Source organism: Pseudonaja textilis, chromosome 7 (genome assembly GCF_049901715.1).
Source record: "Pseudonaja textilis isolate UNSWEBS1 chromosome 7, rPseTex1.2, whole genome shotgun sequence".
Taxonomy (NCBI): Eukaryota; Metazoa; Chordata; class Lepidosauria; order Squamata; family Elapidae; genus Pseudonaja; species Pseudonaja textilis.
Genome location: NC_141996.1, coordinates 25111789 through 25136228, shown reverse-complemented (window position 1 = coordinate 25136228; position 24440 = coordinate 25111789). Strand labels below are relative to the sequence as shown.

At 37.1% G+C, this 24440-nt stretch overlaps 1 protein-coding gene across 3 annotated transcripts; it reads left to right on the top strand.

Moving 5' to 3' along the window:
- Positions 1-3359: 3359 nt before the first annotated feature.
- Positions 3360-20908, top strand: TEX55 (testis expressed 55). 3 transcript variants are annotated; one of them, XM_087937271.1, is made up of 4 exons: positions 3424-3650; positions 7599-8033; positions 12259-12321; positions 17073-20908. In XM_087937271.1, exons 1-4 carry the CDS (start codon positions 3561-3563, stop codon positions 17124-17126), a joined length of 642 nt encoding a protein of 213 aa, XP_087793397.1. In that variant the 5' UTR covers positions 3424-3560; the 3' UTR covers positions 17127-20908. The 3 variants fall into 3 exon arrangements, 2 of the variants coding, with proteins under 2 accessions (XP_087793397.1, XP_087793398.1); XR_015744296.1 differs by lacking the exons at positions 12259-12321; positions 17073-20908 and adding an exon at positions 8471-9525 and having other exon boundaries at positions 3360-3650; positions 7599-8221; XM_087937272.1 differs by lacking the exons at positions 12259-12321; positions 17073-20908 and adding an exon at positions 8335-9525.
- The last annotated feature ends 3532 nt before the right edge of the window (positions 20909-24440 follow it).

Here is a 24440-nt window from a genome sequence, read left to right as displayed (position 1 = left end):
AGGATAGCAAGAATGTTTAAGAATAAATCTGAAAAATGTTGGAAATGTCATCAGATACCTGACTCATATTACCATATGTGGTGGACTTGTGAGGATGCCAGAAAATACTGGACTAAAATCCGCATGTGGTTGGAAAAAATGAGAAAGAAACACATAGATTTGAAACCGGAGCTTTTTTTATTGGGAATCCTACCAGATGTATATAGTAAAGATTTGAAATATCTGATTGTAAATGTATTAACTGCGGCTAGAATTGTATTTGCTAAAAATTGGAAAAATGAGAAAATTCCATTGCAGGAAGAAATTATTAAGAAAATATTGGAATGTGCTGAGATGAGTAGATTGACATTTGAAATTAGAGAGCAAGAAGATAAACAATTTTATAAAATTTGGGACCTTTTCTATCAATGGTTAGATGATGAAATACGACAATAGAATACCTAGAATTTTAGATAATAAGGAATATCCTTGCTTTTTCTTTTTCTTTTGTTATTAGATACTATATCTATAAAGTGTTTTTTTTAGGATAGAATTGGCATGATTATATGATTTGTTATAGAATAAATTACTTAAATTATAGTTATCTCATAAAGTACGAATGAATAAAAGTATAGTCAAATGATTTTTTTTTTAACAATGATATGAGGATATATAAGTTAGGACTGAAAATAAGAGTTATTATGTAACATAACCGTAATTGAGACTACGAAATGGATGCACAAAACTGATGAACCAACCGACACACTGTTTGTATATAAGTATGGAAGAGAGCTGATGCTTTTATGTTTTGTCTGTTTTTGTCTGTTTGTTAAAAAAACCAATAAAACTGTTTTCAAAAAAAAAAAAGTTGACCTCCTGTTAGATGGCCTTGCTTGATTTTATGTTGCTTCTGAGGTTGTCCATATTTTTTTCTTGTTTTGTACTAGCCAATAATCTCTATCTATAGCTGTCTGTCTGTCTGTCTATTTCTATCTGCACTATAAAATCACAGACATGGAATGGGTTTACTGCCTGTCTTTCCACCTCATGAATCAGGTACTGCAAGTGATCATGGGAGCAGGTAGAGTCTTTCCAGTAAACCAGGAGAGGAGAACCCTTTCTGCTTTACTGAGACACACTCAATTCAGGTTCTGACAAATGGCTAAACCCACTATTCTAGCCATGTGTGAATTTGCCTTTTTCTCAACCCCAGTTTCACATTAGAGATGATTGGTGGATGTTTTTTACTATTAGAACAATGCTACACACTGGCCTCATCAACAAAGCAGTTAAAATTGGCTATGAGACAGATCAAATTTATGCTGACATACATTGTGCTGCATCATTAAACTTTGGGTGTGCCCAAAATAGGTCCTATGTCTGTGCCTCCTTATACTCTGAAGCATCTTTTTGAAACCAAATCAAAAAACGTTATACTGTACAGCCCTAGAAATCAATACAGAGAGGTTTTAATTACACTGTTTTAATAATTTAGTTTATTAAAATACCAATAAGAGTATTTTGCTTTTGTGATATATGATAAAATGTGCAGCAAGTATATTTTTATTATTGTGATCAATATCCATGGCAAATTTCAGATAGAAAAAAATATTCTCAATAGAAAAGGATGTTAGTAAGGTAAAAATGATGTCCATTCTTGAATACAGCAAAACCTTACTGCAAAGACTGAAGGTGAAAAGTATAAGGGATTAACCTAATGGTCTTTTCCACAACAGAAAACAATAACTGAGTCAGCCAGCGAAGTTAATTCACTAAATATTGTTCTGCATGAGATAAAGATGAGAGGTATTGGAAAATTATTAAGGAAACTAGTCAGTAGTGAAACACGAGAGATCACTAGATTAAAAATGTTACTTACTTTTAGCCTGAGAGAGAGAGAGAGAGTGAGTGCATGGGTCATTCATTCACACACACACATTAGTGAGTACAGTTGGTTTAAAAAAAACACATACAATCAAATGCATATTTATACTGTTCAGTAACACATACCAAGTTCTCAGTGGCTAGGTTTTTATTAAGGTTTATTTCTGGAATGTGCAAGGCAACTCATTTACTTAACGGACTGAATGAGAACACTTTTCTCTGTTGCTATACCCTGAATTATTATTTACGTTACTTCAAGAAATTTTAAACTCAGAACTGTTTCCAGTTAAAATACTAATATTTTGGACTTTCTGATGAGTTCGTATGAGTTTTTTTGAGAAGCAAGAACTGTGTTATTAAGTAATAGCAAAAACTATTATTTGACATGGTATTTCCATACAAATATACTACCATCTCGACCATCCATTTATCCCTATGTCACCTGCTGCTTTAAAAACAACCAACGCTAACACTATAGGATATTTATATCGCCTGAATTTTCTCTTCCTTCATGCTTTGAGTTCACAGGTATGTATTTATGAGTTTTCCTTCTGTAACTAAAAATTAGGTGTAGGGCAGCACCTTTCCCAAATAATAATTGTATTAACTCTCCCTCTCTACTTCATTCCAATTTAAATCCTACATGACTTTAGTCATTCTCAGATAAAGGGAGCTGCAGTTCATGAAAGCTTTGTATAAAACTTGTGCTCAAAAAAATACCAGATTATATCCTAAGAGGTCTGGGTGGGGGGTGCATAAATGCACCACCTTGCCTACCGTCCCTGTCCTATTGTTTCTTTTATTTTTTTTATTTTTCTTATATGTATCCATGTATTCATAACTATGTTTTTACTTATACCTATTATCTTGTAAGCAATTGACAAAAATAAAAAAATAAAGATTCCTTCTGCTTTTTGACTATCCTGGAATAACAACTTTTCTCCTGCTGTGCTTTGTTAGCTACTAAATCTAAGAATTCCTGGTGGGAAATAAAGATCTGTATGGTTTTATTATAATATCATCATTTCATGTTACCAATTCTATATCCCCTGTAAGATCAGAGATACACCATTTTGAAAGGTGGTAGATAATGGATATTTAATAACCAGGAAAGAGTCCATTTTTTGCCAGTGATTTTTTTTAAAAACTAAGATCACAATCTTGTGTCAGTTATGTTAAATATATTCTACTTCATCAGGACTTCCAAAGAGCAAACACTTGGTTATTCTCCCCTTAAAACATTAGAAGTTTCATTGAACTCAATGAACTTTTGGTTGAATATTCATTCCACAACTTCTCTTCAAAACTATATTTTATTGTGTTCCCATATTGAGCAACTCTGGTAGGAAAAGGCACGTTTTTAACAGAAAATCCCCATATTCAAAGCAGGCCGAGAATATATGAGAGCACTTTTGCCCTCTAGAAAAATGTCTACCCCAGGGACAAATGCCCGGTTACCAATCAGGTGACTTGCAGCAAGTTCTATCTCTTTCCTAGGAGATCACTTTCTGTTGCTTACGTGGACTTACCATAAGATTCAGGAAGGCGTGCTTAGGAATAGTTTCCATAGCAACTACGATGTCTTCTCACCGATTCTCCCCCTTCAGGTGGAATAGAACTCACAACTTTACGGAACATCCCAAGCAGTAAAAGACCTTACCGGGCAGGTGGGAGATGAAACGCGCCTTTGCCCCAAGATGGCAGAACCAGAACCAGAACCAGAGCCAGAGCCAGAGTCGCAGGCCGAGCCGGTGCCGACGCCGAGGACGGGGTCGGTGGAAAAACAGGTGAGGGAGCGCTGAAATAAGTCAAGAGGTGGGGGAGACGGGCGTGAGTCTCGTAGCTATCCTTCAGCCTAAGAACCTTCCCCATCTTTACGTATGCAAATATAACAGATTCGCAGATCCCCGAGACCCTCCAAAGCCATCCAACGCCCAAACAAGAGTTGCCCGATTTGGGAAGGGACCCGCTTCTAAATCTCGTACAAAGCAGTCTTCGCTTAAAAGTGTGTCTCGGGAGCCTTAAGAGATGAGTGGACTTCAACTCCCAGGTTCCCCCCAGATAGCATGCCGGCTGGAGGAATTCTGGGACTTGAAGTCCACCCATTTAAAGCTCTCGAGATTAAGAAACATTAGTTTAAATTGACGCGCTCCAGAAATTTTCACACCTAGTAGTCTCAGGCAAGAAGAGCCTAGGATGGCTGCGCTGTAATTTAAAGGGCATTTAAGAGAAGTTGCTATGGTCTAGAAACTTTATTAGAGAGGAAGCCTAACTTTGTTACCCAGGAGCAAGGGGCACTGCAACAAAGGGGAGGATTGCAATGTAAAAAAGGCAACTGCCATGAAATTGAAGAGAACACTTTAAATACTGGTATTTGTTGCAGCTTTTCCCGACCAAAGTTTGGAAGTTCAACTCTTACATTTCCTTGGCACTGCCTGAGTAGTTTTGATTAATAGACAATTTACTCTTATGATTTATCTTATCATAGTTGTATTCTGGATGATAAGTGAAACACAACAATGCTTACATCTCCATTGCATTTATAATCACTTTCTTTGCCAAGTTGCACCTGTTGCCATCCCCCCAAAGTGGAATAATCCAATTTATATTTACTTTGAAGTGAATTCTTCACTTCAAAGTAAACATAAAGGACACGTAAGATTGTAGTCCTGAGTTCTGGAGATCCAGGGTGAGGTGGTATGAAACCTAACCAAATTAGTACATGTAAATAAAATAAAAACCCCTTGAACAACATCCAATTTTTACAAGATATTCACCTTTTTTGTTAGCAACATTACAGAATAGGCTTTCCTTGGATTTCCCAGACCACCTACAGGTCTGGTATCTTCTATTCAAATACTAACCAGGCTCAGACCTCTATAGCTTCCTAGTACAGATGAGGGCTGATAGGATGTTTTTGAGTATTGTATATTTGTAATAATAAATACACAAAATGAACTGTTGAAATGTAGTAACATAGTAAATTTTCAGAAAAAAAAAACAATCAAGTAAAATAGAATTTAAATTGTCTCTGATAAGTAATCCAAATTTATGCAACATGCTTTTTCTCCCATTATTATAAATAAAAATGAGGTCAATTTTGTATTTTCAGAGCATTTTTTTCCTAGATCAGGATGTCCATATCCAACTGTTAAGAGTTGAGGTTAATTAGGAATGCTCTATTAGTATGTTTTAAATTAATTAAGCTGTTTGACAGACATTGCAGCCTTAAGATTGTTAAAACTAACCATGACAATTTTAATATATATAAACTTTCATATTTAAAACAAATCTATCCTTATAACAGAATTGTTGTGCTTATTATAGACTCAACTATGTCCCAACTGTGATGGAACACGGCAAAAAGATTGACCATGAAACTTTCTTGGTCAATCTAACGGTTTCCCTTGGGGTCTTTCATTAACCTTTCAAGATTTTTCTCTTTGGCAAAGTATTCGGTTTACTTGAAAAGCTTCTTTGCCTGCTCTTATTAGATAATGCTGATTAGATATTTGTTTTTTAAGTGACATTCTTGTTTCTCTTTCGAATGATTTGATTCTGTATAGGAAGTCCTTGAGGATGGTCTTGGAAAGGATGCTTCACAGCTCACCCACCCCAGTCACCTGATCATGATCTGGGTCCTTGGCAATTGGTTCATGCTTACCACCCAGTTGGCAAGTGCCCTGTGACTGTGATCTCCAGTTGCCAGCTTCTCTGCCAGCTTCCCCATAAAATCAATCGATTTGCAAACTGTTGCTGCAGAACTGAGATTTCCTTCTGGCAGGCAGCTAGCTCTTTGAGAATGAAAGGGCTGCCTGCTGGGAGAGAATCTTAGCCATTGGAGAGAAATGTAGGCATTTCTGCTGTCCTTCCAAAAAGTTTAAACAACTTGAGAAATGGAGGTCAGACCTCAGAAAGTCTGGCCTCCATTTCTGTAACTCCTCAAAGGAAAATGGAGGGAAGGAAATCTCTTTTAAAGGGCTGCAGAAATGGAGGTCAAAGCCAGAAGATTTGAGTCCTATTTCTGCAGTCTTCAAAGGTGTTTCCCCTTCATGCACTTAGGGGAGCCCAACTCCACTGGCAAGACGGAAAAATGAAGGTCAGATCCTGAAGATCCTCATCTTCTTACTGCCTGCCAGAGCAATTCTCTTCTGTACATGGAGGGGATATAAAAACTCCTGCAGCTGCAGGCTTCAGAAACGAATCTCGGAACTTCAGGATCCATTTTTTTTCCTGCAACCTGCTACAGAGGTTCCCTTCTGCCTACAGAGGGGAGGGGAAATCCTCCGGTGGGCTGCAGGAATGAAACTTGGATCCTGAAGATGCATACTTAGGTTCTGCAGTCTGCTGCAGGAGTTCCTTTCTATGCACAGGATGGAGCTGCCTGCCCTTCTTCAGGAGGCAGGTCTTTTGTTCCGTCTGCTTAACAACCTGCATTGTGGCTTAACTGCCACATTTGGAACAACTGGGATTATGTTTGTTGAGTGAAGCAGTCATAAGGGTGCCTCACTTAACAACAGCTTTGCTCAACAATCAAGGTTCTAGTTCCAATTGTGATTGCATATATTGGTTGTTATCTACCCTGAGTGATGCACATATTTTGGAAGAATGGGCTTTAAACTTTTAATTAATGAACTAATTAAATATTTTATTAAAGAGTCTACTAGAGAGAAGGTAAAAGGAAAGCTACTATACTTAATTAAATATTAGAATGCATGATAGAAGTACTGTTTTTTAAAGGCATACTCAAAATTCCCCAAAGGCAAAGCAAAGAGAAAATTATGAAGTATAAAAGATAAATGCGAAATATATAGCCAAGCTGCTAGGCAAAGTTGATCAATTACTTAGATTAACCAAGACAATGTAATATACATAATCCGAAATTGAGTTGGAGATCCACTTCCTGCTTCTTAGACAGATCCATATTTTTTCTGATCTGAGAAGTGACTGGGTTATGCATTGCACTAAGCCACTGTTGGCATGAGTTTGGCTGCTCATATAAGAATGTAGCCTTTATGCAAACTAAAGTTGCCTTAGTAGCCTAGATTCTTATGTATTAGATGTACTATTGTTTTGTTGTTGTTGTTTATGTGATATGTGAGCTCAGCCATTAGAAGAAGGTGACACATTAGAGATTCAGGAATTACAAAAAATAAATAAACCTGAACAATGGTTTGCTATAGTTTTGTATAGGAACAACAGGCTTCAGCTGAACCCTAGCAAAACCCTGACTTACAGAAAATATCAAGAATCAGAAGTTCCACAGAGTTTTTTTGTTCAAGAATAAATGGTTATTGAACGAATGCGGATTGAGTACAAAAATGAATGATGTATGAGAGAATAATTAGTGGTTCTAGACAAAGGGGAGTCCATGGATGGAATTAATGAAAGATGCTGAAAAAGGAAGAGATGGTGAGTGTTAACACAGACAATGAATAAAGGGGCATATGAATAAAGACGAAGTAAAGACAAATTGCCGTATAAAAAGTTATGGAAAAGTCCTATAAATGCCATTGGTGTAAAGTAGATATATTTTCTTTTTTTCTTACTTCACTTTTTTTCCCTTCTAGTTTTACTCCTTTTCTGTTTTTGCAGAATGCTGCTTCCTCTGAAAGAGAATAGTATGACGGGCATGTCTATATTGTAACTGTGATAAAATCATATATAAGAAAAATGCATGATTATTTCTGATTCTTAACCGATTCTAACTTTTTTCTGATTTGCATATACTGTAGGAACAGCCTGAAAAAGCTCTAATTACTGAAATGCAGAAACAGCCTACATTGCTAGTGCCTACAACAGAAACATCTAGGACTAGTGCCCAACTACTTGAAGTAGTGTTATCTATAGATCAAGCACCAGAAGCTTCTGAGCCAAGTCCAAAACCTTCTGTGCCACAAATTGAGATTCGGTCTACTTCATCTTTCCAAACTCTTGGATCTTTGGTGACTCAGAAACAAAGTGATTTTTCAAGTGCTTTGACCAGATCAGTGGAAAGCATTGTGCGGGTTCCAGAAACAGCACCTCAAGAAGTGGTACAACAGACTGCTCCACCAGCTCAAGTTGCTGAGGAACTTCTTGAGAATGAGCCAATGTCAACAGTTTATCTAGATCCTTTTGAGATTTCTCTTCAATATGTGGAGAAGCATAACATCCTGCAGATATTTCAGGTGACTTCCTCGCTTCTTGCCCTTTCTGACTATTTAACTTGAATATGAATATTGCAATTGTTGAATTGAATTATCATACCCATCTTTATGTAATCAAATATTTCTGAGTTCAGGAACCAGCAGTTTAGGTTGTCTCTGGAGATCAAGGTTACTTCATCCTAGTTTCAAAAATATAACATTCCTTATTTGTTCCCAGATTACTTAACAGTTTGGTGTATCTAATTCAATTCAAGATAAGAATATATTAACCACTTAAATGTTTACTATTATTAATGTTATTCTTGGAATTTTTTTTATCAAGGATAAAGAAGCAGTACAAGTTTTTACAGACCCCTGTAATATTTACAGACCCCTCACATCCTGGACATAAACTGTTTCAACTCCTACCCTTAAAACGACGCTATAGAGCACCGCACACCAAAACAACTAGACAAAAGGACAGTTTTTTCCCGAAAGCCATCATTCTGCTATATAATTCCCTCAACACTGTTCAACTATTACAAAGTCTGCCCTACTATTGTTAATCTTCTCATCACTCCCTATCACCCATCTCCTCCCACTAACTTTGTTGCTTGTATCCTTACGATTTATATGGACTGTTTCCTAGTATGATATGATTGCTTATTGTACCCTATAACTATCATTAAGTGTTGTACCTTATGATTCTTGACTCTTGAGGAATGTACCTTTTCTTTTATGTATACTGAGAGTATTTGCACCAAGACACATTCCTTGTGTGTCCAACCATACCTGGCCAATAAAGAATTCCTATTCTATTCTATTCTATTCTATTCTATTCTATTCTATTCTAAAAAAAAGTTCCTATGCTCCAAATTTGCCTTTATAAACAAAATAGTTCCAATTTGGAATACAAGTTATGCATTACTGTATTGAATACAGCTGATCCTTGACTTACAACTATTCATTTATTGACCATTCAAAGTTACAATGGCACTGAAAAAAGCGATTTATGACTGGTCTTCACACTTATGACCATGCCAACATCTCCATAGTCACATAATCAGAATTCGGGCACTTTGCAACCAGCATGTATTTATGATGGTTGCAGCATCTATTGCCATTTGCAAACTTCCCAGCTGGCTTCCAACAAGCAACATCAATGGAGGAAGCTAGAATTGCTAACGGCTATGCATTTCATAAACAAAATAAGCAGTGATTCACTAAACAACTGCAGCAAAAAAGATTGTAAAATCAGGTGCTATTCACATAACCACCCTGCTTAGTAATGGAAATTCTCATTGACCTCACCCCATTCCTAAGAGGTCTGTAAGGGGCTTGCATAAGTGCACCATCGTGCCTACTGTCCCTGTCCTATTGTCCCCATTTATTCGTACCTATTTCCTATATTCTTACTTGTGTTTATACTTGTACTATTATCTTGTAAGCGATTGACAAATAAAAAATAAATCCCAATTATGGTCAAAAATCGAGGAATCTTACAACAAAGGTGGGATATAGCTAAATAAATAAAGTTGGGAAATGATTTCCTAAAATTGCCTTTAACATTTTGTTTCGCAGTTGGACTTGAAAATCTGTTTTAGATCTAACACTTAAGAAACTGGTTCAGAAATATTTCTGTGGTATTATCTGTAACATTAGACAAACACAATCAAATATTTTCAAGCATGAGATATTTATCAAGAAGTTCCATTGACCTTTTTCGCTTGCCTTACTGCATTATTCTCTAACTTAAAGTAAACATTCAAGGCGCCAGCGCCTAATAACCTTGCCTGATTTTGAAAACAATTATAAAGGATTTGACCGAGTTATGGGTAGCCTTTGACTTATGACCACAACTGGGACTGGAAATCTGGTTATAAAATCTTTGTGAGTATAAGTTGAGGCATCCATATGACTGGACCAATTTTGTTTTATAATTTTTTGCAGCAACCATTAAGTGGATCACTGTGGTCATTAAGTAAATCACACAGTTATTAAGCAAACAACACGATCATTAAATGAGCCCATTGTTTTGAATGGGTGGATGTTTTTTTTTTGCTGGAGACCAACAAAACCCTGGAAACCAGTAAAAAATGTCCCATGATTGAGGGATGCTGAAACCAGTGATAAAAAGTGAGCCAGTTGCCAAGTGCCCCAAATGTGGCTACATGACTAAGGTGGGGGCAGATGGTGACATTTTGCGATGTCCAGAGTGTTTTACAAGTCCTAAAGCACCTGTTTCAAGGCTATTTCATGTCCAAATGGTCATAAAACCACCATTTGTAAGTCAAGAACAATGACTTTGATGGAGAATCATTAGGAAATTCTAGGGCGGGGAAATTATAAACCATTTTCATATTCTTGCCAAGAAAACTACACAGATATATTAACATAGTCACCAAGAGCCGACACTTTATGTTTACTACAAAAGAAAACTTTAATATACGCTGAAAAACAAAGAACAAATATTAGTGGATGTGTGGCAGTGTGCATAAATACTTCGTGTTACATGCTAAATTAATAATTTTTTGTTGGTTGTTTTGAGTTTTGGCTCATTTTATACTTCATGTGTATTTTAATGCTGTTTCTATGATGATTCTGGTTTGGGGACGTGTGATCAGTAGTATCTGTGATAGCTCAGCCACAACAGCCTCATAAGATACATTTAACTTGGACTTTTAGTTCTTTAAATAGATGTCTGAAAATATATATATATATATTTGTTTTCTGAGGTTCTCGCGGGTATTTGTATGTGGATCTTTGGTTGTTCGGGTTTTCTCCCGCGTAAGATTCAAAGTATCTAGGCAGAACACGGCTAACCCCCCAACCAATCAGAACACAGCCAAACCCCCTACCAATGAGAACACACCCCCACCCAATCAGAACACAGCCAAGCCCCCACCCAATCAAGTCCCACCCCCACCGGCAGTTAAAAGGAGGAAGCAGCTGCAATCTCACATTACTCTGAGAAGCACAGAGCCGGAGACAGAAGCCTGAAGATGATGAATGAGACTTCATCGAACGTTGCCTAGATACTTGAATCTTACGCGGAGAAAACCCGAACAACCAAAGATCCATATATATATATATATATATATATATATATATATATATATATATATATATATATATGATGTCATCACTTGAGCTTATATATATATCATGTGCATATTCTACTATTCCCATTACAAAAAGTGACCCATTTTTTTTATCTGAGACAATATACTTTTGCATGTTTTTCATAGAATCATAGAGTTGGAAGGGGCCTTTTAGGCCAGTGAATCCAACCCCTGTTTAGTGCAGGAATTCAAATTAATATATCTACAATAGATGGCTATCCAATCTCTGCCTGAATACAACCAGTGAAGGAGAGCCCACCACCATTCTGGGTAATTAGTTCCACTATTGAACTGTTCCTATCACTATACTTGTTTTTTCTAATGTTCAATCAGAATCTGTCTTCTTTTAAATTTGACTTGACTTTCTTCTTTGTGACATCTTTTCAAGCATTTGTAAAGTCCTATCTTATGCACATCCCTTTTGTCACCCTTGAAGGCAAAACATTCCCGGTCCTCAGTATTTCTTAAGGATTTAAGTTTTCAACGCCATCATCATGGGCACTTCTGGATCTATCCCAATTTTCTTAAGTCTTCCTTAAAGTGTTGTTCCAAGAATGGGATTAAGTACAATTGATAGGGTATGACCAAACCAAAATGACATACAAGTAGTCCTCATTGAATGACCACTTGGTTAAAGACTATTCAAAGTTGCAGTGGTGCTGAACAAAGGGACCCTTCAATGGGCCTTGTATTTGTGGCTGTCACACAGCATCCTTGCAGTCATATGATCACAATTTGAGCGAATGGCATCCAGTTTGCAACCATGACATTATAGTGTTCTATGGTCAGTGTTAACCTGTTCACTGTGGGCTCTATTGCAAAATCAATAAGGAAGCTGGGAGGAGGTTGCAAATGATCATGGGATTCTGCAACCACACAGGATTTGCCTACTCTTCCAGGAAGACAAGGCAGCTTATATGGGAATCTCCCTTCGTTTTATCCCAACAACAATCCTATGAGGTAGTCTGCTCTGAGAGAGTGACTTGCTCACCCTCCATGTGTGTTTCCATGGCTGAAGGTGGACTTGGTTGTCCTATGATTTAGAATCTGTATTTTGATGCAGCCTTCAATTCCTTTTTTAAGATACATCTTTATTACATGCTTTTTATGAAAAAAAATGTAATTGCTACTTTCTTTATATTCAGGAGATCACAGAAAACTTGGTATATGAGAAACCTGAGAATCCATTAGAGTTTATATTAAAACAGGTATGTTTGCAATACTTTGGTGAAGGAAAAGGTGCAGTTTGAGTGTAGATACATATTGCTTTAGGAGAGATAGCAGTAAATATAAGTAGTCCTTGGTTTATGTCCATTCAAACAGTGACCATCCAATGTTATGGCAGCACTAAAAAATGGATAGACAGGTTCACTTCCCAAGGTTCCAGCCATTGCAGCACACCATAGCTATATGATCCGGCTTGCATTTGGCTTGCATTACGATGTTGTAGGGATTTGCAGTCACATGATTGCCAAACAAAGCTAGTGGCGAATCTAGCTGAAAAAGTTGCAAATCACTCTAATAAGTAGCTTCTGTTTTTTCTCCCTCTTGCACCATGCACCCACCCATGCTGGTTTTCCCAGGCCCTCCCTGGCTTCCTGCAACTCATGGTTCTACATTGACCCTCCCAGGCCCTCTTGTGACTTTCATTGACCATCCCAGGCCCTACTTTGGTTTGTCCTACCCATTCTGTGCTCTTTGACTATATGTTTCTCACCTCTTCCAACTTAACAACCTGCAGTTCTTATGGTTATGATAGCAAGCAGGACTGCTTGGGATTGCCATCACCAAGCAATGCAGTCACATGATGTTGTACTTTATGATTGCAGCCCTTAGTGTCCCAATTGGTGTCATACACTGAGAAGTACCTGTACCAGCCAATAAATATGTGATAATGCCAGAGAACATTTGTGTGCCCATGGTTGAATTATGGAAAAAATATTTTGACTTAGAGAAGGTAGTAGGGCTATGTTTTAATCTGGATTTGATCTGAAAGAGCTTCTGTGGAAGTCTTGAGGAGTTTAGGACAGCATTTTTCTGTGACTCATTAAGGCAGCTGTGTTTCTTTCCATATTGCAAAGTGGCAACGGAAATCTTCTCACTGTTTTAATGAGTCCCAGAAAAAGTAACTCTTTTAATGTGTCCCGGAAAAAAAGTTGCTTTCTACTCCCATACATTTTGAAGCACCTCTTCCATATCAAACTTAAAGCTTTACACAGTTTTAGAAAACAAAAAGATAGACCAGATAATCCATATGTAAGTACCATCTGAGTCAATAAATTCTGCATGCTCCAGAAATAGACAAATCTAATTTGATATGCAAATCTTGGAAAAGGAGCATAATTGATTTGTTTACCAGAGAAGAAATCATAAATGGCAAAACATTTTATTTTTCATCAACGAGCAAGCTAGAACTTTATGGCACCAACTGTGATAGAAATTAGAACACGGGCTTTGAATTGTGTCCATTTATTTTACAGTGCTCATAATTTTGGCTTTTAGACAAAGTCTGATAATAATTGCAGTAATAATTGTTGCCTAGCAAGGAAAAATGATGGTAAATTTCAAACCAACAGCTTGAGGAGAAAAGAGGCACTCATAATAAATACAATGCCCTTTTCTGAATCTGATATAACTTTTTATCATGGGTTGAAACAAAAATAGATACATTTCCATAAACTAAATAAATGTCAAATTAGTGGATTAACATAGGTCAAAATATGCAATCACACAACTCTAGAAAATGGGAGACTATGTAACAATAAGTCTGAGCAGAGTAAATCTTAACTCCCAACATTACTCTAACCACCAAGAAGCTGTGTTTCATTAGCTAAAAATGGTCCCTGCACAGGTATCAATTTGAAACCGATCAGTACTTTTATTCCCTCATCTCCTCATCTAGGGTTTGTTGTTTTTATTTATTTTTAACATGATTATAGCGGGTGCTCTTTACAAAATGCCAGGATTGCAGAAAAACAGAAGAGGGCCAAAGCATCATGGAGACCCAGAATCAGAATAAAATTATTCTGTCTTCTCTGCTGTTATTAAATGAATATATGTTCTGAATTATCCTACTTTGCCTGGAATTTAATATATTTTTAGCAGGTATATTCAGCAAATACCTCTTGCTTAACAAAACAGCCCTCTTGCTATCAGGCGAATTATATATGGAGAAAGTATTTGTTATGATATTTTAAATCATATATAGATACAAATATTATGTATACAATATGTCCTATGGCATGTTCTAAAGCATTGATTGGAGGCATTTTTCCTCCAAGTATTTTGGTCTTTTTAAGCTATAGGGGTCATAATGCAGTGAAGTTACTGGATTTAGAGTGTTGAAAATACTTCATAGGATCATTTGAAGGGAACTTAGAAGTTTTCTATTTCAACATCCTGTTTAGGACAGGAATCCTCAGACCATATGAAATGACTGTCCAAAACCTCGAATTATAGAAAGCCCATGACTCTAGGAGGGAAGCCAATCTACAGTTTAACAGCTCTCAGTCAGGAAATCCTGCCTTATTTTTATGTTTGGATCTCTCTGTGTAAAGTTTTCACTCTTTCTTTCTTATTTTGTTTACTTATTTATTTAATTTATATTGCCGCCTATTTGCCCATGGCGACTCAAGGCGGCTTTTATTTTTAAAACAAAAAATAAAAACAAAAATTAACAAAAAAAATCAAATAAATTAGTAAAGTACAATAGAAAAAAATTTGGGGGGAAAAATCAAAAACCAACTCCCACCCCCCACCCCAACGACAGCAGATCACACTACCCATTTGATGGCCCTGTTCCTCTCTGGGTTCCCCAGGCCCGCTGGCAAAACCAGGTCTTCAGTGCCTTTTGGAAGAATATTGGTGAGGGGGCCATTCTAATCTCTGGGGTTCCAGAGAGAGGGAGCCACCACGGAGAAGGCCCTTCTTCTGGGTCCCACCAGTGTATCTCTCTCAGGGGTGGGACCCCTAACATTCCCTGCCTCCTTGCTCTAATGGGTCGGGTAGATGTGACTGCCAAGAGATGTTTCCTTAGATAACCCGGACCCAAGCCATGAAGGATTTTAAAGGTGACAACCAGCACCTTGAATTGTACCTGGAAGCAAATTGGCAACCAATGCAGCTCCTGCAGGAGAGGTGACACATGTGCCCACTGGGGTCTGCATAAAACCATGCGGGCCACTGCATTTTGCACCAACTGGAGCTTCCAGATGCTCTTCAAGGGCAGCCCCATTTAGAGCGCGTTGCAATAATCAAGATGGGAAGTGACCAGGGCATGAATGGCTGTGAGTAGGGATCGCTGATCCAGGAAACGGTATAACTGGTGCAACCCGCAGTTGTGCAAAGGCCCTCCTGGCCACGACTGCCACCTACTCTTCAAACAGGAGTCATGAGTCCAGGAAAACCCCTTACGCACAGGGTCTGTTTGGGGTAGTGCCACCCCATCCAAGACTAAAGGTGGTAATTCTCCCTGAACCAACGAACCCCAAACCCCAAACCTCTTATCCTAAGAGACTAAGGAGAATAAATCAATGGTTTCTCTGCAGCCTATGTTCTTTTTTTTTTATAAAAATGATTTTTTTTTTCTCCCTAGTATTTTTCCTGCAAATGCCAAATGCAAAGTTTGTCGTCCCCACCCCTAAAGTCAACCAATTGTTGGTTGGTTGGTTCTGATAGGAATTGATTGACCAGCTTGTTGCCAATGCTGATGTAGGCGAGAGGAAATGACTGGCTCAAAGTCATACAGCCAGCTTTGATGCCTAACTCACCATCTCTTAGTTTCTGGCTTGGTGCCTTAGCCATTAGACCAAACTGACCATTAGGTTTTAGAAATGAAAATATAGAAGCTAGGCCTATGATAAGGAGAGAGCTGAACTTCTTCTATGATATCTTGATTGACAATATTCTACTGACCCATGGTGGCACAGTGGTTAGAATGCAGTACTGCAGGCTACGTCTGCTGACTGCTGGATACCTGCAGTTTGGCAGTTCAACTCTCACCAGGCTTAAGGTTGACTCAGCCTTCCATCCTTCTGAGGTGGGTAAAATGAGGATCCAAATTAATGGGGGCAATACACTGACTGTAAACCGCTTAGAGAGGGTTGTAAAGTGCTGTAAAGTGATCTATAAGTCTAAGTGCTATTGCTATTTTTACAATATGCACATATGAATAATAAGAATTTACTACTGGTGTTTCCATGCCACTCTCCTTCAATACACAACAGAAATAAAGGTTAAAAATATCAAATTGTGACTATATGCTATCCTAACCAACTAAGGTAGACCTCAAAAGAAAATCTAACATCCTAAATGCTCTCTTCCAAAGCCATGTCCCCTTCCCACTTTTCAGAAGTTCACGAGGGAAGACATGGTTCATATAAATATGGAGGCACCTTCTTCTCTATTAGGGATGTAGCCACTGAGATTGAACATTGAGATTGAACATTGGTCCAAGGCCTCTGTAGATGTTATAGGGTGGGCAGATTCACTTTGAAGCAAGATTTTATAACTAACTGGCAATTAGTGCAGATTTTAGAATAGAATGTATGTAGGCAAATCTCAAAGGGGTCAATCTGAACTACTGCAAGCTGTATCAGTTTAAACCACTGGGTAGTTTTTAAGAGCAACTCTGCATAGTTGATGTAGTTCAATTATGTAATAATAAAGACCTGAATTCTTCCTGGTCTAGAAAAGCTCACAATTAGTACACAAGATGTGATTGTCACAATTGTGATAATTACATAAAATGTTTGCGTTATCTGTAACCAAAAATAGTATGAATATTGGTAATTGCATTCATTAGACATTCTACTGTGCAACCAGACATTCTTGTATGCACCAGGCATACAAAGTTTGAAATAGACTTCAACCTCATAAGATGTCTTCTGTAATTACTGTTATATTTGATGAATCTATAATTACTGAAACCCTGGATATTTTGTTTTCTGTTGTTTTCTAGGTGCAGACAATGATAGATCAGAGGAATCAAGTAGAGGAAGATGGAAGACAATAATAAATACAGACAACTGAAAATTTAAGGATATATCTTTGGACACTCTAAAGGGGACAACATGCTGCCATACTACCCAATTTTGTCCTGTCTGTATGCATATCTTATAGATCTAAACAATAGATATAGCAATGGAATACTTCCAATGCAGATTCTGTGTGAATTACTTAGAATAACAACAACCACAATACCATAGTTGCCTCAGCACAGACAGCAGAGAATTTAGGAAATGCATCTTCGCATAGGCGCTGTGCTTCTCATTAGTACTGTTGCACTAATAGTCTGAAAGGTCATACGATCGTATGAAAATAGTTGATCGGCAGAATGGGAAATATAAATAATCTTTCCCTGCCATCTATGAGTGGGAATGTAAAAACAAATTCCTTTCACATTAAAAAGGATTTCAGAGGTTAGCCTCATCTTTTGGCACTTGTAAGGGTAATTAGTTTTTCTTATATAAGTATGGAAATGTGAAGTACCATTTGCACAGTAAAGTAGAGCTCTTCTAGTTTATAAATATCATTTATTTTAGTATCTTTAAGAGAATGATTTCCAGACTGTTCAACAATATGGAAAGGACATGGTTTAATACTGTTTAAAGAGCTACATCTTGGTTGCGAACTTACAGTGAAGTTATATGTCATACTAGTTTAAATAGCAATTCTTCATTTTAGCCTAATTATGAATTATGAATTGGCTGTGGTTAATAGACAATCCTACCAAGTGAACTCTTCATAATTTACAGTGTGACTGAAATTAAGATCATGTTAAAACTTAAAATCCAGGAGCCAGAATGTATCTTGCATTATATTGTTTGGAAACGTTAATTGCAATTTCTGATGGAACCTGTTTGGAAATAGAGATAACTGTATTGAAAGTGAGTAAGATTATCATATGTAGACTGGAAATCTAATTCTTTCTTACCATTTAATGGCCATCTGGAATTTTCCAGGCCAGACTTGGTAGTTCTGGCTTCATGCTAGTATCAAAATAATAAACTCTGCCTTGGCTTCTACCTCGGATATTCTTATCTATTGCCTGCCTGCCTGCCTGTCTGTCTGTCTGTCCATATCCACCCATTATGGAGATGTTACTGATGCTAAATGGAAAGGAAATAGAAAGTATTGGTTAACCAAAAATCAGCTGTGTGTTCCCTATGTCTTCAGAATGTCTAGGAATGAAAGGATATACACATGGTCCTTGACCACAGTTGAGTCTAAGACCACAATTGGGACCAGAATTTCTATTGCTAATCAAGGCAGTTGTTAAGTGAATTGTGCCAGATTTAATGACATTTTTGCACTGTTGTGAAATGAAATACTGCAGTTGTTAAGTGAATCACACCATTGTTAAGCAAGTGTGGCTTCCTCTATTGACTTTGCTTGATGGAAACTGGCAGGGAAAGTTGAAGATGGTGATTACATGACCTGGGATGCTATAATGTTGTAAATATAATATGTAGTTGCCACTGCCTGAATTTTGATTACATGACCATGGAGATCTGCACCGGTCATAAATCACTTTTTACAGGTTGTTGTAACTTTGAATGATCACTAAACGAAAGGTATAAATTGAGGACTACCTGTATATATTCAGAATTTTAGAGAGCCAGTTTGGTCTAGTGGCATCTGTTTGGCAGGCTAGAAACCAGGAGACTGAGTTCTAGTCCACCTTAGACATGAAAGCTGTCTGGGTGACTTTAGCCAATCACACTCTCAGCCCACCACATCAGGCTCAAGCACCAAGCTGGCAGTCAATTCCTACCACAACCAATGGATCAACATTTTGTTGAAAAAAGCAGATCTTGCACTTGTGGTAAAACTCTAGGAAGAAAGTGTGTGTGTGTGTGTGTGTGTGTGTGTGTGTGTTCAGAATTTTGCTGTAGTTGTGGTTGGCTCTGAGATCCTGAAAAACAATTTAAAGTCACTTAAATACCTTTTTTTAAAAATCGTCAATCTATTGAGGCATTTTAAGTGACTAAATTGTTTTTTGTGCCTTTTAGTTCTTCCGTTTATTTTGCATATTTGCTATATCCTACCTTGGCCTTCCTTCCTTCCTTCCTTCCTTCCTTCCTTCCTTCCTTCCTTCCTTCCTTCCTTCCTTCCTTCCCTCCTCCCTCTGCTTCTAGCAAAAAGATTGTAGCACCATCCGTTAAATTTGCCCTAGCTCAGTGAGAGACAAAACAGCTAGGTATATTCTTGTTTATTTTAGCATGTTGTATGTGAGAGAGTGAGAAGAAAATTGAATGGCTGCTATGTTCTGAGGCATTGTGGGATTTAAAAGAACGTGGGAGTTTTCTAGGTAGCATTCTGGCAACCATAAAGTTCCAGGACAATAGTATCTTCCTCTAATCTGTTCTTCTTTCAAATGAAGGCAGCAGAATAAGGTTGCAAATTGTCCCTTTTGCATTGGTGTGAGATGTACTCCTTTTATTTTGATGCCATTTCACTGTTATTAATTATGCAAGAAAACTAATGTTTGTGGATCATGGAATTATCTTAAAATCATATTTAGTGTACTAATAGGGAATTCATGTTCTAACAACACTAACCAGGCACAAGAGAAAAGTAACAACATATCTGGCTAACTGAGTTATGCAAAAGGAAAAAAAAGGGTATTTAAAAAAATCAGACGGTTCTGTGAGAAATAAGAATGCTGTTGCGAGTCAGGTGCATATATCTGCATCTTTACAGAATAGAATATCTAAAATAAGTCATAGTTGGGAGAATAGAAACATTCACCCGGACATTTATTTTCTTGCAATTCTAATTAATCAATTACTAGTGGGGAAATAAAGAGAAAAATTTTGTGACATTTCTGTCTGTGACCACCAGATGGCACCCCAAGCTTATAATCTTCTTGCTGAAGAAACATTGGTGACAGTTGGCAAGAAAGTAAAGGAACAATTAACAGCCAGCAAGTCAAAGGAAAAACCCAAATATAATATATACTTCCAAGTACTACATCTTCAGCTCCATCTGAAATAAAAGCATATTTCAGCACTAACAAATCAGAAGTCATGTAGAGTTACTACTACTTTTATGGTTTTCCAGAATGGTTGGAGGTTTACAGTGGTTTAAAATTTCATAACACACATCATAATATGCTCCATTTCTAACATTTCAAACAGATAGAAAATGTATAAAATTTACATTTATTATCCCTATAAACCAAGGACCTCTACATTTTTAATTATATTTAAGATGGCTATTTAAGATGTACTTTTTAACAATTTGTGTTTTATATTTGCAATTTCAAAATTGACAATTGGCTATTCAGTTAATTTTTCAAATAGACTTCTAGGTGGAAAGTAATTTAGCTGCTATTTCTGTTCCGACCCATCTTTCTGAATCTAAAGAAGCTTTGGAAACAATCAGAAGGAAATTGCAATTATTTTTAAACAATGTCCTAATAATGTATGTGTTAGCTCTATTCCTTGTTAACTGAGTATTTGGGCTCCATATATTTAGGTCTCTGTTATATTATGGGAATGGGGAAATAGCTGCCATCCACTTGATGTGTCCCCAGATTGTTAACCATGTGAGAATGGGACCGAGGGCTTGTAGAATAGATAACCTGTGCAATGACAAATGTCATAGCCATCCCTGAAACCTGGTAGGGTGACACGTGTGCCTGAAACATAGCCTGGGGATGCTATATAACTTATTTGAAAGCAATGCCCTCAACAAAAATTGAGTGTTGCACTACATATAAATAAAGCAGACACCAAAAATGCATGTATTGTTAAGAGCTTTGACATAAGAATAAAAGAAGAGAGAAATCAATGTGACATCTTCATGGCATTTATTATAAACTGCTTTGAGAGGCAGCAGATACAGATCTTTTTTTATGTCTGGTTACCAAAATTTCTAAAGACGCACACAATAGTGATAATGGGAGATTTTAGCCACCTTGAGCAGTACTGTAAATCTAATCCTGTCAAGAGTCAGAGGTCCAATGAAGTCCTGTCATCTTTTGTAGACGACTGTCAGGAGATAAAAGAACAATGAAGCCTGGATGTAATATTTATCAAGAAGGATGAATTTGGAGGAAACCATGTTATACTTGAATTCATGATATCAAGGGCATAGAAATTAGGAAGAGTCCTATTTCTATTTTAAATTTCAGAATAGATTTTGATAACCTCAAAAGGTAGATTAGATGAAATGGTTTAAATTCCTGAATGAGGAATGACTGGATAAAATTGAACAGAAACAAGTATAAAGTCTTGTTTCTGGAGAGAAGAAAAAAGGCACAAGATTAGAATGGTAGATCTACCTTGTTTATAATACCTATGAAAAGAATTTAGGTGTTTTATTAGATCACTAGACTACTATGTCCAGTTCTAGACAAACTAACCTTTAAAAAACATCAATAAACGACTGAATTTAGAGGAGGGCTAACAAGATGATAATGTCCTTGAAAACAGTTAAAAGATCTATATTTAGCTTCAGATAGATAGGGCAGTCCTCAGATACTCAAAGTGGAGCACTAATTATGGTCACTCCTTTGAAGATTCCCCTTTCCTTCCCCAAAATTGTTTTTAGCATTTATACAAATGTGTGGATTTATTCATGCTGACATCTTGATAGATTGGTTTTATTATGGTTTGTTGCACAGTCATGGTGATGCTCAGACTGGATTTGGCATTTTTATCCAACTATTCAGATCTTCCAAGGATGTGGAGTTGACAGATGTTGATGTTTGATAGTTGTTGCAAAATGTAAGCTATTCCAAGTAAAGTTGCTCTTTGCAATTGACGAATTGTGATTTTGTCAATGCCAACGATGTTCAAGTGATGCTCTAGTTGTTTTGGGTTTGCACTCTAGGTGTCTATTCCTGTTGGTACTCCTATTTGTTTGTTTATTTGTTTGTATTTATTATCACCTTTATATGCCACCCATCTTGCAGTTCAAGGAAACAGATTTGATTTTATAAATATTTAAGGCTGCCTAAGTGTTCAAAGACTCTAGGGGGAATACAGTAAAAAACAATTGTACAATGCAGTTATAACAAAGGCAAAACCCACAACCCAAGTACCAGAAAATAAGAGAATCAAGCATGCAGAATCTACCACATGCTCTGTCCCAGACCTAGGAAAAAAGCCAGGTTTTCAGAGCACTTTTCAACACAGCCAGGGTGGGGCCAGATGTATCTTTTATTTGGGAGATGGGTCTCTCACTGCTCACTGGTACTGGCCAATACTCAATTTTATTGTATAGGCATTAACTTGAATGAAGCCATTCCTTTTAATACCATTTCCAAAATTTTATTTTATACTGCTTTAGTTTATGACCTGTACAGGCAGGACAGCAAACTGTCTTACTACATTTATATTCCGTTTTCTTTTGAGAAGCATAATACAGAATGTCTCCAAGGCTCCCTTACATCTTTTTTCTTCTCAGTGCAATTCTATGAGGCTGATTGTCAATGACATAACAACTGGCTTGCGATGAGTTCACATAACAACATGTTTACCTTAGATACTGAATCTACTTTCTGGATTCACTCAATAGAGAAAATCAGCTTGGATTCACAGAATACATGAGCTACACACACAAACATCTCAGGAAAATTAACAAACATAATTGAATAGGCTGTGAGTATGTAGTTATTAGATCTTTCACTGGCCCAAGAAGTATATGGTATGAATCCAGCCACCGAGTGTCTTGGTTAAGTGAGGAGTCCATTCTGGTTTCTTTACTTTCAGTTCAGAACTCTTATTGATTCTCGTCATACCCTGATTCTTGTAACATAACTGACTCGGGTGATACGTGTAAATAGTGGAATAAAATACGACTCATCTTAATGGCAACTTAAAAAGATAAATGTGTTAGAATCATAGGGCTGAAAGGGACTTTGGAGGTCTTCTAATCCAATCCCCTGCCCAAAGCAGGAGACCTTATACCATCCTGGACCAATCTCCAGTATTTTCTTGAAAGACTGCAATGATGGACACCCATGACTCTGGGATATTTCATTGATAAATTGTTCTCACTGTCAGGAAGTTTCTCTTTAGTTCCAAATTGGATCTCTCTTTAATGAGTTTCCATCCATTGCTTCTTGTCCTGCCTTCTGGTGCTTTGGAAAATAAATAATTGCCCTACCTTTTCTCTGTGACAGCCCTTCGAATACTGGAAGACAGCTATCATGTTGTCCCTAGACATACCTAGTTCCCTCAATGGTTCATTATACTATTTAGTGTCTCGACCTCTTATCACCTTTGTTATTCTTTAAACTCTTTCTATGCTCAGCATCTTTTTTTCTATTATGGCGACTAGAATTGGACATAGCATTCTAAATGTGGCCTTACTAGTGCAATATAAAGCTATACTATCGTTTTAGTGATCTTGATGCTATCCCTCTGTTGATGAGTCTAAGACTACTTTGACTTTTTTGGAGCTGCAGTACATTGCTGGTTCATACCTAAGTGTATGGTCCACTAGGAAACCTAGATCCCTCTCACAGTTATTACTGTTGAGCCAGGTACTGCATATTCTATATTGTTGCATTTTGGTTTTTTCCTGCCTCCCACTACTTTCAGCTATCCCACAACCAATCTAAGCATAAGAATCCCTTGTTTTGCCCATGAACATTTCACCCAAACATTTCCTCTTGAAAACAACTTCAGAAGACATTTCTTTTCTCCTTAACCACTTGGAAATTATTTCTAAAAGAAATTTTAAGCAGAACAGTAGTTAAAATAGCCTGCAGAACAATCTTCTGAGTTCTACTTTCCCAATCTTTTTACTCTCATTTTTTTTTCATCCTCCCTGTGATATAGAGCCAGTGTACTGAGCCAGATCTGTCTTGTGTTTTAAGTTCCCATTGTATCACGTAGTTTATTATCTATGTCACTATCCTTATCTTTATTGATTTTTGAACAAGATACGTATAATACAAACTCACAGTCAGAATAAGGGTATCTTTTTGCTGTAGAGAGGATGCTCAAGGTAAATCTCCTATCACATTGTATCTATATATGCTGCAGGCCAGGGTAATCTTTTCTGTTAGTCATTTACTCCAGATGTTATTGCTTGAAGTTAAAGCCATAGTTTCCTTAACTGTATCTTGTTCAGAACATGTATTGTTGGGTTATGCGGATATGGATGGTGGGTTCTTTGATGCTCTACTTTGGATTATTCCCATTGGGTTGGCAAGACTGTTAATATGAAAAATTATATACATATTTGCATAAAAAGATGGTGGAAGAAAGAGGTCAGGAATCAACTGCTTAAGCAGCCTTCTGAAAAATGCACTAAAAGTTTATAAAAGAATATTACATTACTGCCTGTATTTTCAAAAACAGTTTGAAGA

Coding starts and splice junctions, on each gene's coding strand:
- TEX55 (XM_087937271.1), top strand. CDS start 3,561: ATGGCAGAACCAGAACCAGAACCAGAGCCAGAGCCAGAGTCGCAGGCC. Junction 8,034..12,258: donor ACATCCTGCAGATATTTCAG/GTGACTTCCTCG, acceptor CTTTATATTCAG/GAGATCACAGAAAACTTGGT. Junction 12,322..17,072: donor TAGAGTTTATATTAAAACAG/GTATGTTTGCAA, acceptor GTTGTTTTCTAG/GTGCAGACAATGATAGATCA.